General features: G+C 43.7%; 1 protein-coding gene across 6 annotated transcripts in view; it reads right to left on the minus strand.

Annotated features, from left to right (window-relative positions):
- The window catches only part of MAP2K5 (mitogen-activated protein kinase kinase 5), a 126,793-nt gene that overhangs the window by 89,827 nt on the left and 21,556 nt on the right, over nucleotides 1-15,410 (minus strand). For all 6 annotated transcript variants that reach the window (XM_086849624.1, XM_086849623.1, XM_086849628.1 and 3 more), the window contains 2 exons: nucleotides 14,324-14,372; nucleotides 9,807-9,871 (listed from right to left, as the gene is read on the minus strand). In XM_086849624.1, the coding sequence (XP_086705750.1) occupies nucleotides 9,807-9,871; nucleotides 14,324-14,372 (114 nt within the window). The remainder of the gene's footprint in view (nucleotides 1-9,806; nucleotides 9,872-14,323; nucleotides 14,373-15,410) is intronic.

Genomic DNA, 15,410 nt, shown 5'->3' on the forward strand with positions numbered 1-15,410 from the left:
AAAAAATTATTGCTGATGCTCACATGTACCCAAAATAATTTTCCAGGGTATTTTAACAACAGTTTATCTTAATTTCTGAGGAGAAACACCCATAATTGGCTATTTAACAATGATTTGAATATTTCTAACCGTGACCACGTGAGAAAATAAAAGTAGATTAAAAAAAAACAAAACCCCAAAACCTCCTCAAAATTCAATGTAATTTTGCATAAAAACAAAACCATTAAAGTTTTCCTCTTCACTGGTTTTACTGTCTCACCCTGATTTATGGCAGCACTGTCAGAAATGTGGCAGCAACGTAAAAAATTCCAATATTTTACCTCTCTGTACCTCCAGCAATTATTAGTGAAGAAGAAAAGCTTTAATACTTGGGTTTTTTAGGGCTTTTTTTCATGCAAAATCACCCAAAGAGGTGAAAAACATCATTTAATCTTATTTATAACCCTGAGTGCTCCCCTCATTTCTGGTAATGGCTTGGAAATAACTTAAAATAATTAAATATACTTCATACTTTTAATTAGTATTATAATAAATATTTAATTAATTAATATTAACACTTAATATATTAATACTTAAAATAATTAAACTTGGAAATCCCTAAAAATTTCAATTTAATAACTCCTGGATGGATATTTAAGGAATGGAGTGGCACCAGATTTTAGGGGGAAAAAAATCAGAATTTAAGAAGGCAGAGGGGAAAAAAATGAATGTAAAAAATGAGATTATCAATGGGAATTTTGACAGAGCCAAATCCAGGAGCTTTGGGGATGAATCAACAGTGGGAAAACATTTCAGATGAGCAGGAATAAGGAATGATGAACTCCTGGATGGATATTTAAGGAATGGAGTGGCACCAGATTTTAAGGGGGAAAAAAACAGAATTTAAGAAGGCAGAAGGGGAAAAAAATGAGTGTAAAAAATGAGATTATCAATGGGAACTTTGATAGAGATGAATCCATGAATCCATGAGCTGATCCTTTCTCCTCCAAACTTCTGGTAATGGCTTGGAAATCCCTAAAACCTTCACCTCAATTCAAGAACTCCTGGATTGATATTTAAGGAATGGAGTGGCACCAGATTTTAGGGGGAAAAAAATCAGAATTTAAGAAGGCAGAGGGGAAAAAAATGAATGTAAAAAATGAGATTATCAATGGGAATTTTGATAGAGCCAAATCCAGGAGCTTTGGGGATGAATCAACAGTGGGAAAACATTTCAGATGAGCAGGAATAAGGGATGAAGAAGATGCTCCACAGCTGTTGGCTTAATAGGGAGCAGAGTGGACAGCTTAATTAGCTCGTCAGGAAAGCTGATCCTTTTTCCATGGGAGAGATCTCCCGTTTCCCAGCGAATTATAAAGGGAAGACTCGATTATTTAATTATGACGCACGCTAATTCATCCGTGGAAGTTCGGGATCGGTCTCCAGCAGAGGGCAGATACCTGGTTTGGTTTACAGAGCACTGACAGCACCAATTTAACATTTAATTATCGTTGGGAATTGGATCACAAAGGAGCGGGGAGCGCCCGGGGAGCGTGGCCGGGGCTTTTGGGATGCCAGGATGGGCAGGAATTTGTTTACTCCAGGCTGATCCAGCATCTCAGTTGTCCTGCCCTTCCCCAGCACAATAACTGTAAAGTGATTAATGGAGGTGGAACGGGAGCTTTGGTTACACCAAAAGACAACCCTACACCTCTGCGGTGTTTTAATTAACAGCTAACGCTTCAAATTAGGCTGGAGTCGCAGTAATTACCCCTTCCACGTGAGGAGGGAAAAAGGGGTTTTCTAGCATGTTCTGTGGGAGTGGAAGGTGGAATTGATGTTTTGGTTGTGGTCAGCACCGCTAAAATCCTGGATTTCAGACCTTTGTGAGGGTTCTGAGGGATGAGCTCCAGAAATCCCGTGGGATAAAGAGGGAAACCAGACTTTCAGTCAATCTGTGGATGTCTGGGAGGGGATTAAACCAATATTCCCACTCAAAGTCTCATCTCCCAGATTCTGGTGCCACCTCCAAACCCATCATTGTAGAACCAGGCAGGGAAAAGCAGCAAAATCCCATTTTCCTAAATTTTCTTTTTTTTTTTTTCCCGAGTTTTTAATTGCAAACCCCTTGCCCACGTGTGAGTGACACAAAAATGGTCACAGCACGAGCAGGGGCTGAGTTTGCAAAGATCCCTGAGCTTTTTCCAGCAACTTTTCCCATCAAACCCAGGAAATCCTCACCACAAACTGAGTTTAGCATTATGGTAAATCTCAAAACAAAGGTGATCTCTGCCTAGAAGCCAAAATTCATTACATTTATTTTAAAAACTCATTTATTTTACCACGATAAGAACACCACTGAAGGAGCCTGCAGCAGCACAAGATCTGCTTCCTCTGGCCACCGGGATAAATCCCTTCAATTTTTTCCCCACAAAAAACGATTTCTAATCAATAAGAAATTCCTTGGCAAGCAGGAAGGATTCAAGGGAAAGCCATGACCTGTCTGCTATGCCAATGAGTCAGTCAGAAATATCACCAACATCAGCAAAGATGACAAAATGATGGAGTGACAGAGGCAGTGATGGGGCTGCGGGATCCAGGCGTGCAACGCTCCCCTCCAGCCCAGGGAAACCTCAGAGTCACCAGGGCTGGAGGGACAGGACCAGGGAAGGGTTGGATGGGATATTGGGGAGAAATTCCTCCCCTGGGATGGAGATTCCTGCCTCTCCCAGCACTGGAGCTCCTCCTTTCTTGCCAGGAGCTTTCTCCTCATGCCCATCTGGACTTCCCAAAGTGGCCTCAGAAAGGGATATTTTGGTTCCTTTCCGTGCCTCGTTTCCCTCACAGCTTTGGGAATCCGTCAGCCACGTTTGTTAAAAACAGCAGGACATCGTTTGCCTCAAAAAGGCTGGAAAATATCATCCCATTTCCCCAGAGTTCACTCTCAACACTGCACTGAGGAGCTGCAGAGGAAGCTCTCCAGACCCACACCCCAGAGGTCTCCGGGGCAGAGCATTTCCAAACAGAAATAAAAGCTTGAAGCTTCTCCTTTGAGCTCAGAAGCTCGGGAAAGGCCGAGCTTGCAGCAAGCAGCACCTTCAGACAGGAGGGCACAGAAAGAGCCAAACTGGACATTCCTGAGAAACCACCACCAGCAAAAAGCCGGGTCAGAGCCAGGCAAAAAGAACTCAGCCCTGCAGGACGGCTCCACACAGCAAATCACCCAACATTTGCTCCTTTTAAACTGGTTTTTCCGCCAGTGCTGCCCCTGCCCGTCACGGTCAGACCGTGGCTCAGCGGTGACAGCAGCCTCACGTTCTCCCACGGCCATCGAAAGAAAGAAATTCAAATTGTTTCTAGGAAATAACCACTTTGCCAGTTGCTGCCTCCCGCAATAGCAAAGACATTAGCCTGACTCTGTGGCTGTTAAATCAGGGAAGCCAAAGTGCAGAGCAGTTGGAAAAAGGAGATTTTATGGGGCTGTGCTGGTTCACAGCACAACCTCCCCTCCCTCCGAAATGCCACCGCAGATGCTGGAGCGCTGATTGCAAAATGATTTGCTGGGGAAGTGGCAAACAAACAGCAAATAGCAGCGTTTGGATGTTCAAACTTTGGGAAAAAGAGCCCAGCTGGCAGCAGAGGCCACGGGAAGGAGATGCTGAGCAGCAATGTCTCACTTAACCCAGCTCAGTGCTGGAATCCAAGCTCAGGGAACGAGGATCCCTCACCTCTCTGTGCTGTGCCCTGCTCCCCTTTCCAGCTGAACTTCCACGAGCCTTCCTTCTCTCCCACAGCCAAAAATTCAGGGTTAACTTGGGAAATGGGATTTGTGCCTGTCCCACTGCGGGTCAGCCCCGAATCCTGAGGGAGATAAGGAAGGAGGAGGGAGCTGGAGCAGAGTGTGGTGGCAGCAGCAGCGGCGTTACCACGCGTGGAACAGAGCCCGGAGTGAATCCGGCACAATTCTGGGAAAAGGAACGTGCAGCAACAGAGCCTGAGCCAAAAGGGAATCTTAATTCCTTCTTTGGTGGCTGGAATTAAGATGCCAACACGAGGGGTTGTTCAGCTTGGAGAGGAGAAGGATCCAGGGAGAGATTTCCAGTCCTGAAGGGGCTCCAGGAGAGCTGGAGAGGACAGGACACAGGGAATGGCTTCAGACTGGAAAAGTGGAGATTTGGATGGGATGTTGGGAAGGAATTCCTGCCTGGGAGGGTGGGGAGGCCCTGGGCTCCCACTGCTAACAAGACACCAACTCCCATTTTCCGCTCGCTTCATCTTCCCAGCTACGGACATCCAACACAAACAAAACAACTTTAATTTAAGAATCATCCAGTTTCTAATTAAACAGCCATAGGCAGCTGGCTGGATACATTTTAATCAGTTTCAGTAACGTATTGATTGGATACTGAAGCTTAAAAATTAAAAGTAAAAAGATGACCGGGGAATTGTCCCATCTCAGCCCAACAGTAGAACCCTCTGTAAATAACTCCTCTTTTAACCATCAGCTAAATGAACACTTCAATACTGCACTACAAAGTCTTCTGCAAAATTACTTTAACTAACAAGCAGAAATTTATCAGCTTCAGCCAAAATCAATGCTGAAATCAATTTGAACACTGGTTGTGTCTAAAGGGGCTCATTGGCAATTTAGGGAAATTACACCATGTAAATGCCTGTGCTTTAATTGAACAGTTTCATCAACTAGGCTGTGATTGCTGTCCATTCATTTATTTACTTCCACTGCAGCTCCCATTCTGCAGAGGAAGGGGTTTTGTCAGCCTCAAAGGAGGTACTTTATCTTCATTTTATGCACTTTTGTGCATAACAGATTTTACGGGGCCGGCTGGGGTGGCAGGCAGCGAGTGACCAGCGAGCACTGGTCAGTCTTCTTTAAACCACGCTGGAATTAGATAAAACCCAGTGGGGCATCCCTAACTCAGCCAGGTATCGCTGTTCCAACGCTTCCAGAGGGACTCAAAATAAAACTAAACAAGAGAAGGAGGAAATGAATGCACAGGAAATGGGGGAAAAAAGAGAAATGTCTCCACAGGAAAGAAGGGAGATGCAGTTTTAAGAATTCCAGGGGCCAAAGATGGGTTTTAATGCCAAACAAACCTGTGATCCTTCCCTGAGCACCAGACTGGGATAAGCACTGGGGAGAAAAGGTTGGGAGAAGCTTCCCTGGAGTGAAGCTGGGTCAGCTCCAGGCTGGGAATCCACAGCTCCATCCCTGCCTTGGCCAAGTGATTCCATCTCTGTCCCCATCTGCCAGGGCCCAAACCAATGGGAATGAGAGGATTTCACCAAGAGGGAAATGACAGCTCCTGTGGGTGCTGGAGAACAGAAGGATCCAGGGAAACCTTGGAGAACCTTCCAGGGCCTGAGGGGAGAGGGATTTGGGATAAGGGATGGAGGGACAGGACACAGGGAATGGCTTCCTACTGGGAAAGGGGAGATTTAGGGTGGGATCTTGGGAAGGAAATCCTGGCTGGGAGGGTGGGGAGGGGCTGGGCTGGAATTCCCAGAGCAGCTGTGGCTGCCCTGGATCCCTGGCAGTGCCCAAGGCCAGGCTGGACAGGGCTTGGAGCAGCCTGGGATGGTGGAAGGTGTCCCTGCCCATGGCAGGAGATGGAATGGGGTGGGATTTGAGGTCTCTTCCAACCCAAACCCAACATTCCAGGATTCTGTGAGCCCTGTCCTGCAGCAGCAGAATCCCCAGCCAAAGCTCCTCAAGGCACCGCCCCAGCACAGGGAGCTGCATTCCCTCCACCTCCCTTCCCCACCAACACAGCTGAACTCCTCCAGATCCCTGCTCCAGGGCTGCCAGAGCCCCCCCAGCTCTGTCCCAGGGCAGAACGTGCTGGAACGTTCTAATGGGGCACCCCGAGGCTGCCTGAGACGGGGAAGGGAGGGAAGGGCAGATGCTGCAAGTGCAGAATTGCTGGAGGAAATTGCTCAGACAAATTAAACTCCCTCCTTTCTCCCCGTTCCCCAGGCTATCCAATTCCTCGGCGCGGGGCATCATCCACAGCCGCTCCTCTCCCAATTTCTCAGCTTCAAAGTGAAACCTTCTGCTTTCACAGCATTTTGCTAAGATGGGAACTGATGTTCCCATTCCTTCCCTCTCTCGCAGATCCCGGTAACTCCCAAATTAATTAGGGCATCATTGGGGCTTTATGGGTATTTCTCCTTTATGCTCCTGCTGCTGGAGACTCCGACAGAAGCCAGGGAGTTACAAAACCTCAGTGTTAAAACAAATCCCAGGAGGCTGTGCCGTGCCCTAAACGGAGTTCAGGGCATCTCACTTCTCCTTTCTCCTCAAAAGACAAAAACTAAAATAAGAATAAAACCTTCATTTTGCTTCTGTGTAAAGGAAACGGTGATGCTTTAGGCACGTGATGTCAGGAAGACCTGACAGAGGAATTATTTTCCAGAGACAAACACTTCTACTTGGTAACATTTAGGCTCAAAATATACAAAAAAATTAAGGATTTGAGGTCTAAATATTTTAATGAAGCTGCTCCTGGGACTGGCTGGCAAAGCACATGCAGACATTCCAAAGCAAATCCTACACCTAAGGAAAGATCTCCTCAGAGGAGTCTCTGCAGCCACTGATGGAGCCCAAGGACGCAGCACAAAATGTCTTTTTTAAACAAATATTATTAAAAAAAATAAGATTTCCCTTTTTAAAATGTCTTTTGGACTGAGCAGTGAACGTTTTGTTCCAAAAAAAAAGCAATTTAAGCCACTCCAGAGATGCCCTGCCACACGGATGTTTGGGAAGAGCTGAAATGGTGCATCCTCCACCCCACCACCATAAAATAGACAGCTGAGTTTCAAAAAAAAAAACCTAAAATTGGGATTTAAATACTCCAGGGACGGTGGAAATCAGAGTGAACAACACCACCTACCCACAGCACCTGGCAAACAGCAGAGGAGCACACTCAGGTGCTTTGTACAGCACTTTTTACCCTTTTCTTGACGATCTTTACCCAAAACAGGGCACACTCTGCCCGCTGAGCAGCACTGGAAGAATTCCTGCTTTCTGCTGGAATGTTCAATAGACAGTTTGAGCTCGTTTTATATTTTCTCACATATTTTTTGAACATGCAAGCAACCAAAAAAGCAAAGCTAATTAACTGGTTTTGCCGTATCTAACACGAGAATTTTTATCGTTCCTTAATTAAGCAAACAGCGGATCAAAAGGTAGGGGCAGAATAAGATGTCAAAGAACTATAAAATCCCTTCTTTTTAGAACAGGGAAAAAAAAAAAAGAACCAAAAAACATTTAGATTCAGCAAGTTCTCCCTAGAAATATTGCTATAAAGTATTGATTTTTTTACCAGGCTCAATTGACTGAAAAGTTGTTTGTATAGCAATATTGGCCGAGCCAATATAGTGGAACAATTTTGCTCCACACAGTAATCAAGTGTATTTCTAAAGTATAATTATACTGTCATAAAAATAAAGCTAAGATACCTCTTCTCTCCAAGCCATAAACCACTCGCAGCTGTAAAGAACCCAAATAAATGAAATCCATTTTCTAACTAAACATTGCCTTCCCAAAGAGAACAACCCCACCTCCAGCCAGGAAAAGTTGATCAATACTTCAATCTCAATAAACTATTCCAATAGTGCTTCATTCCCATGGAAAAATAAAGACAGGATGGAGAATTTTGATTTTTAGCTTGGCCCTGAACGCTGGGAATATTTCATTGCCATAATGGATATGAGGGAGGATAAAGAGCTGGGATAAAAAAATCCCAAGAAATCCCCCAAAAAAGCCAAGATAAGGATAAGAAAAAGATAAAAAGATAAAAAGAAGGGTGTGGACAGGCTCGTTGTTCAGCCACAGATCGATCCCCACGCGGCCTCTCCTCCCCACGCCGGAGAGGGAAACGGCCCAAGCTCTGCAATCCATTTTACCTGACAAATGTTCATTGATTTACTGGGATAAAATATCTCTGTGGCTGGGGCAGTGCAGCTACCTGGGAGGATTCCACCTGGAATTCCTGATTTCCTGTCGGGGCGTGGCTGCTCCGCTGGAGAGGGAGGATCGGGAACTTTTTGGGAAGGGGGGATTGCTCCAAGGGAAGAGGTTGCACCACGGGGTTGGGGCTTCTCTGCTCTGGAGCCAGGCTGGGAGAGCTGGGAATGATCCCCTGGAGAAGGGAAAGATCCAGGGAATGCTCAGAGTCCCTAAAGGGGCTCCAGGAGAGGGATCTGGGACAAGGGATGGAGGGACAGGACACAGGGAATGGCTTCCTACTGGGAAAGGGGAGATTTAGGGTGGGATCTTGGGAAGAAAATCCTGGCTGGGAGGGTGGGGAGGGGCTGGGCTGGAATTCCCAGATTTTCTGTGGCTGCCCTGGATCCCTGGGAGTGTCCAAGGCCAGGCTGGACAGGGCTTGGATCCAGCAGGGACAGTGGGAGGTGTCCCTGTCCGTGGCAGGGGTGGGATGAGAGGAACTGAATTCCCTTCCAGCCCCAAGCATCGCAGGATTCCGTGATCACCTGTAAATATCCACACATAACCGCAGTGCCCGTTCCCAGGGAGAGGCTGGAGGCACTCCTGGGCTGGAGGAGCTCTGCAGCCACTGCAGAACCAGAACCACAGAGGAACACCCAACACAGAAACACCTCCCTGACACGGGCCCCTGCCTTTCCAGGTGAGACGTTCCCTGTCCCACAGGGCAGGGAAATGCCACTCCAGGCAGGGGATGCCAGCTCCACACCTCCAGAAACACGGGGTGCTGTCCAACAGAGCATCTACACCCCCTTCACCCAAATTCCCTGATGAAGCTTCCCTGCCTCCTCACCTGACACCACCAAGTCACCGACTGAGCTCCAGAGCTCAACATCCTCTCCCATATCTATAATAAAATCAGAAAACAACACCATTTCCTCAAGTTCCAGGAAGATCCCTCTCCAGGAAAATACCCATGTGGTTTCTGAACCACCTTTCCACCCCCAAGCCCAAACTGACTTCAAGATCCCATCCCAAGACTTCACTTCCTCCTTGGAGCCTTTGGAAGTTCATTTCCATCAAACCTTCTGCCAGGAGGAGTCGTTTTATAATGCTGGCAGCCAATTAGAAACTAACCTAAATGCACCGTGGCTTTTAAAACATTTTAGGGGAGAAAAAAATACTTAAAAAAAATGTTAATATCAAAGTTAAAATGTCTAAGGTATAAACAAAACCCTAATGGGATGCTGGGTTACTGTAGATGGTAAATAGCTCTCTGGAGGAAACCTTTATTATTCCCTCAGGGCTTTTTGACAAAGTATGGATTTCTTAATTCCCACTGGAATATTTTTCATACCCCACTGCAGACTATTAAGTCCCAGATATGACATTCTGTAGTTTAAACTTTGCACAAGGAGGAGTTTTCTCAACAGGAAAGTCTCGTGTTATTTTAATTTTCAAATTAATCCTGGCCGCAGGGTAGGAGCAGCAATGCTGAATTTTGGGGGGGTTTATCCAGCCTGGGGGGAGGGAGGGGCAGGGCACTGGTGCCACCACATCCCAGTGCTCTCATTCCAAGGAGAGCCAGCAGGAATCCCAGATCCTGGAGGCCAATCCAGCATCCCAAATTCCCCTTGCCAACCCTCAACTCATCCCCCAGAAAAGACTCAAAGCTGCGTTAAAACCGGAATAAAACCCCCCAGAACGGTTTAAAAGTCGATATCAATATTACCATTATTTTTTTTTTCCCTACGAGGGCCCACCCTAAACCCCAAAACGTGACAAATAAAGAAAAAAACCACCGTGAAATCTGAATTTTTGGACAGATTTCCACTGGAAATCCCCCCCCACCACCACTCACTTGTAGACGGTGCCTCCGTTGCCGTGGCCGAGGATGTCTCGGTATCGAATGTCTTGTTCATTCATCTCCACAAGAAAGAAAGAAAAACAAAAGAGATGTCATGCTGGGGATGGAAATGTCAAGGAAAAGCAACTCCAGGCCATAAACAACAAGCAGTCTGGGTCATTTCAAGTTCAGCTGCAAGAACGAGAAGATCAATACAACATTTGCTGTCCAATTTATAAAAGACGATACCAAGGGACAAAGTGATGGAAAGTTTAATGACAATTTGTTTGCCTGGGTCATTTCATTAAAGTTTGATAAAAGGTGTCAAAATGGAATGATATAATATAGCTCAAGAGGGTCAGGGCACTGGTACTGAGAGGAAAAGGGGCTCCAGAGCAGCACAGGAGGAAAAGTTGGAGGTGAACTGAAAGAATCCTGGCAGCTGGAAAAGTTTGGGGTTTATTCTGGAATCAGCATAATTGAGTGGCAGCTCACTCACAGCTCAATTTATATAATTATAATTTTTTTTTTAATTTAAAGAATATATTTTAAAGAAAAAAAAACCCAGTCTGGGATTGCAATAAAAGCGATTTTCCTTGAAATACACGACAAATTCTCTGCTTTAACCTTTCTGCTCGCTGGGACAACTCAGGTCCTCAGCAATTCTGCAGCAGCTGATAATAAAAGCACTGCAAATTCCTGAATTTGGCATCTTTTTAATATGGATTTCACAACAGCTTAACAATATTGCCCAAGGAGCAACTGAAATGAGAAAAAACAGAGTTAAACCTTCTCCTGGATGAGCACACTTATTCTGATTTTGCATCTGTTAAAAATATCACTAAAGATATTCTTGCAATGCACATTTATACTTTAAAATAAATGTTTTAATCAGAATTAATTCTGGGCTGAAAGGGATTTTCTTTTCTGGAAAAGATTCCCCTATTGCCTGATGGTTTTAAGTAGAAAATGTTTGGGTAAATCCTGCTCTGAAAAGGTATTTTCCTAGGAACCATTAACTCATTTTCAGTAATTACTTGTATTTTATGGGACACCAAGTTAAATATTTCACATGACTAGGCCTGGCTGCTTAAAGATGTCATTTTTGTGTATTAACACAAGTGATGATAACAAGCTCAAATGTCCCAAAGAGTCAATACTCAGCATTTCTAATGACCAGAGAATGAAATATTTTATTGATTTAGAAGAAGTTGTAAGGACAGAAATGATTCACCCAAAATTGATGGTTTTTCCTTTCACTACCTGAGCAAAAATCGTGGTTTCTCACTGGAATTGCTACACAGGGATGGGAAAACCTGACTTGAGACAACTGAAAACAGAAGTTGATTATTTTATTACGTATTTGTAATTAAACCTGGGCCAGGTTCCTTAGGAGGGCCCATCCCAACACCAAGGCTTATGATGAAAATTAACATTTATTCCATTACTGGAAGCTCCTTTGCTTATTGCATCCATCAGAAAATGCAAACAGAAAGGGGGGAATTGCTCCTCATGAGGAACAACTGAATGGGATTTAAAATACATAAAGAATCTACAGCAGACCCCTAAAATAAAAATAATTTCTCTCAGGCTGCAGATTTGCTCATTTTAAGGAGTTCTGCTCTTCCAAGCTGGAGCTGAATCCTCAACAAATATCTCCTGCATTCCCAAAAACCTCCTCCTGAGCCAACCACTCTGCAGGGAAATCCAACGAACCCACATTTTAGCTAAATTCCCATTTTTTTCCTTCTTGTTGGGGGAAAAGAGAAGATTTTTTTGGAGGTTTCTCAAGTTATGAGCAACAAATGGAGCAGAATTGGAGGTACCAAGCACATTTCTCCTGGGAAAAGGGGAAATTTTCTCCCCATCATTCTCTAAAGGACAGGGACAGGAGCAGCTCCGTCCTCCGAGGCTCAAAGGGCAATTCCAGAATTCCAGGGAAAAACGGGAATGCTGGGCTGGAGGGAGGATCTGCAACTGATGGGGAGATAAAATGTGATTTACTGGCTCAAATAAAGATGCCAAAAGCACGGGGTGATTTATTTATTTCACTGGGAAAACCGGATTCTCCATCGTAAAAGGCGGGCTGGGATATTAAACCTGCAACCCCAACTTGCCAAAAATCCAGGGAATTCATGGAAAAACAGAGCTGCAAACAGAGCTGGGTGGGTTTTTTTGGTTTTTCTTTGTAAATCACAAAGAGGAGAACTCCAAATTAATCCAGATTGGGGTGAGGAGCAGCCAATTGAGGAGATTTAGTAAATCCCACTCGATGGGGCAACAGGAGCCACTCAAATGTTTCTTATGAACTGTTGACACTCTATCAATGCTGAATCAATTGGTGGCATTTACCCTGAGTGACAGAAAAGAAATAAATATTTATATCCCATCACCTATATCAATGAAGCCAGGCAGAAAGCTATTTCTAACCTGTCAATATTTGATTATCTTGAAGAATCATGGCCCCTTCTTTTAATGATTAATATGAATTCCTTATTAAAGCTAAATGGAAACTACGAGGGGAATATCATTAAGGGGTGCCTCAAAGCAGGAACTGCCAAAAAATAATCAAAAATAATGGCCCAGGCCAGGCTTAAGTAATGGTAAGTGTGACTTAAACCCCCCCATAATGAACAAAAGTTAAAGTTTCATGCAGAAACCCATTGCCAGTTGTGGGTCTGTGACCAAAATTTTGCAGAACATGACTGAAATAATTTGCTCTCAACAAAAAGCAGATGAACTCCCATCAGGCTGAATAAAAAGCAGCATTAAAACTGAATATTTTGTTCTTTTTAGTGGGTTTTAGTAACACTTTTAATATCAGAAGAGGTCCCTAATTTTTATTTTCTTTTTATTTGGTTTTAGTATAAAACTTTAGTCTTATTTTCTTTTTAGTGGGTTTAAGTAACAATTCCAATATCATAAGAAGTACCTAATTTATTTTTTTTTTAGTGAGTTTAAGTAACATTTTTAATATCATAAGAGGCACTTAATCCTTATTTTCATTACTTGTTTTGGTGAGCTTAAATACCATTTTTAACTTCATAAGAAGAGGTTTGGCTTTAAAATTCTAAACCCTTGGGAACAAATCCTTCAATCTCTTTCAGGGCACACCAACCACTTGTTTTCTGCTTTTTAGAACAAATAAAATGCCAAACTCAGCCAATCACAGAGAGATTTTGCTCACATTCTGGGATTTTACCTTAAAATAAATCAGTAACATCAGAGGAAGCACCACCTCGATTTCCAAGTTACCTGCTGCTGTTACCCCCCAGAATTTCAACCCACCCAGAGAAAAACACATTTAAAAAAACCAACAGGAAGGAATCTGACAACACTGAGCTCAACCTAAAATCCTCATTTCCCAGCTGGATTCCAGAGAGGGGGAAATCCCTTTTTTTCCCCCCAAAAAAATGATTCCAGGTGAGGCTGAAGGAAACCACAAACCTCCAGTTTTATCTGGCTGCCAATCCCAACTCCTGGATTCATGAAATGCCGATGAGGCTGGGAGAGGTCGTGGTGTGAAACCCTGAATAGGCATCTGAGATAATTAAGATTTCAGCCTTTGGAAGGCAGAGGGGAAGTGAAGAGCAGTTAAGAAAATCAATAAGAGTCTTTTATTTGCAGTGACACAGATGTCTCAGTCAATAGAGCCTAATAGGCAGCTCCCAGCCCCTGGACAGGCTGCCAAAGGGCTCAGCCTGGGACAAACATTAAAATGTATTTATTTATGTGCTTGGTGGAGAATCTGGGCTTTTTTTTAGTGTTTTTTTTTTTTTTAATACTCTTATTTAACTGTGGATGTTTAATGGTATTGTAAACCCACCCACACAGCTCAAATTGGAGGGGGAAAAAAAAGAATTAAAACTTCAATTTTGGGTGCTGGGGGTTGGAGCAAAAAAAGAACAAGGAGGTGGTGTTCTACAATTTTGTAGACCCTCATTTCTCCAGAGAAAACCCCTAATTTCTTCCTGGAATTCCCAGAAAACTTTTATCCCTTCCTGGAATTCCCAGCAAACCTTTATTTCTTCCTGAAACCACCAGCAATCTCTCATTTCTCCAGAGCAAAACCCTAATTTCTTCCTGGAATTCCCAGAAAACCCTAATTTCTTCATGAAACCCACAGCAAATCCTCATTTCTCCAGAGAAAATCCCTAATTTCTTCCTGGATTTCCCAGCAAACCTTTATTTCTTCCTGAAATTCCCAGAAAACCTTAATTCCTTCCTGAAATTCCCAGAAAACCCCTAATTTCTTCCTGGAATTCCCAAAAACCTTTATTCCTTCCTGAAACCACCAGCAAACCCTCATTTCTCCAGCAGCAAACCCTCACTTCTCCTCAAACCACCCAGCCAAATGAACAAATTACACATTTATGGCTAATTTTAAATTAATATCAACACGATTAAATTAACCCTATTAATGTTAATTGCTGTTATTTATTCATTGATCAAGAAATGGCAGCTGAGAGCGGCTCTGCACCATCCAGATGTGCCCAACCACTCCAGATGTGCAGGGAAACCCAAGAACCTACCTGGCCATTGGCAAGGATTTTCTTCAGCTCTGCTGAGGACTTTTTTAAGCTGGAAAAGAAACAAAGCAAATAAAAAGCAATTATTTTTAATGAGCGGGGCCGTTTCACTCCGTCAGACAAAGCGAGGAGCAAGGGGAGCTCGTGGTTCCATATTCCAGATTAAACTCCAAGGGGAAGGTGTGGTGAGATCAGGCAGCAGGGATGAAGCAGCAATGAGCAGCTAAGAAAAATCAATGTATTTTCCAGCCTGGAGCTGGTTTAGACACCTGACTGCACAAGCTGGTGAGATACAACCTGCTGTTCACCAGCTCTGAGAGGGAAAAGTTTAAAATAAAGCTGTTCTCACATGTCAGGCTCTGCAAAAATCACAGGGAAATGTGGTTTATATCTGGCTTCCACAGGCCATATCTGGTTTTAGAGCTTCCCAGGGTGTTATTCCTCAGGAATTCCTCTGGATCTCAGCTCCAGGATGAGAATCCTGAGCAGAATTCCTGATTTAGGAATCTCAGGATGTGGCTAAATCCCCCAGCTTTCCGTGGGCACGTTCCAGGCCAATCTGCTTTTCCAGGAGGATCTACTCCCAAAGCAATGCAACAAAACTTGTGTTGATTTACAGAACTTCACCAAACCCCAACTCCCAGCCTGGTGAATTAAAGGGTAAAACCTTTCATGGCTTCAAACTCCTTCAAAAACTCACAAAATCCTGGTTTTGGGGTTTGTTTGTTTTTTTTTTTCTTCCCCTCTCCTTTCCTGACAAACTCTGTTCCTTGGAGCTTCAACACAACAAACTGCCCGGGCAGCAACATCTGCAAAACTTTATCTCAAAGGGACATTCTGCTCTTATTACTGAAGTTAAAAAAAAAAAAAACAAAACAAAAATAAATAAATAAAAGTACAAAATAATATATTCTTGAAAGGCCTGTGCACGTGTCTTGATCACAGATCATTATTAACAGGAACAGTGAAAAACACAGATTTCATATTTGGTGGCTTTGTTCTTTAATAGGCCTCTTGTTCCCACGACTGCTTTAAAGAAAAATTAAGTTTTCCAAGGAAACATAAGTTGATCTTGTCATCTTTCATGACT

This window comes from Cyanistes caeruleus, chromosome 13, assembly GCF_971803275.1.
Source record: "Cyanistes caeruleus chromosome 13, bCyaCae1.hap1.1, whole genome shotgun sequence".
NCBI lineage: Eukaryota > Metazoa > Chordata > Aves > Passeriformes > Paridae > Cyanistes > Cyanistes caeruleus.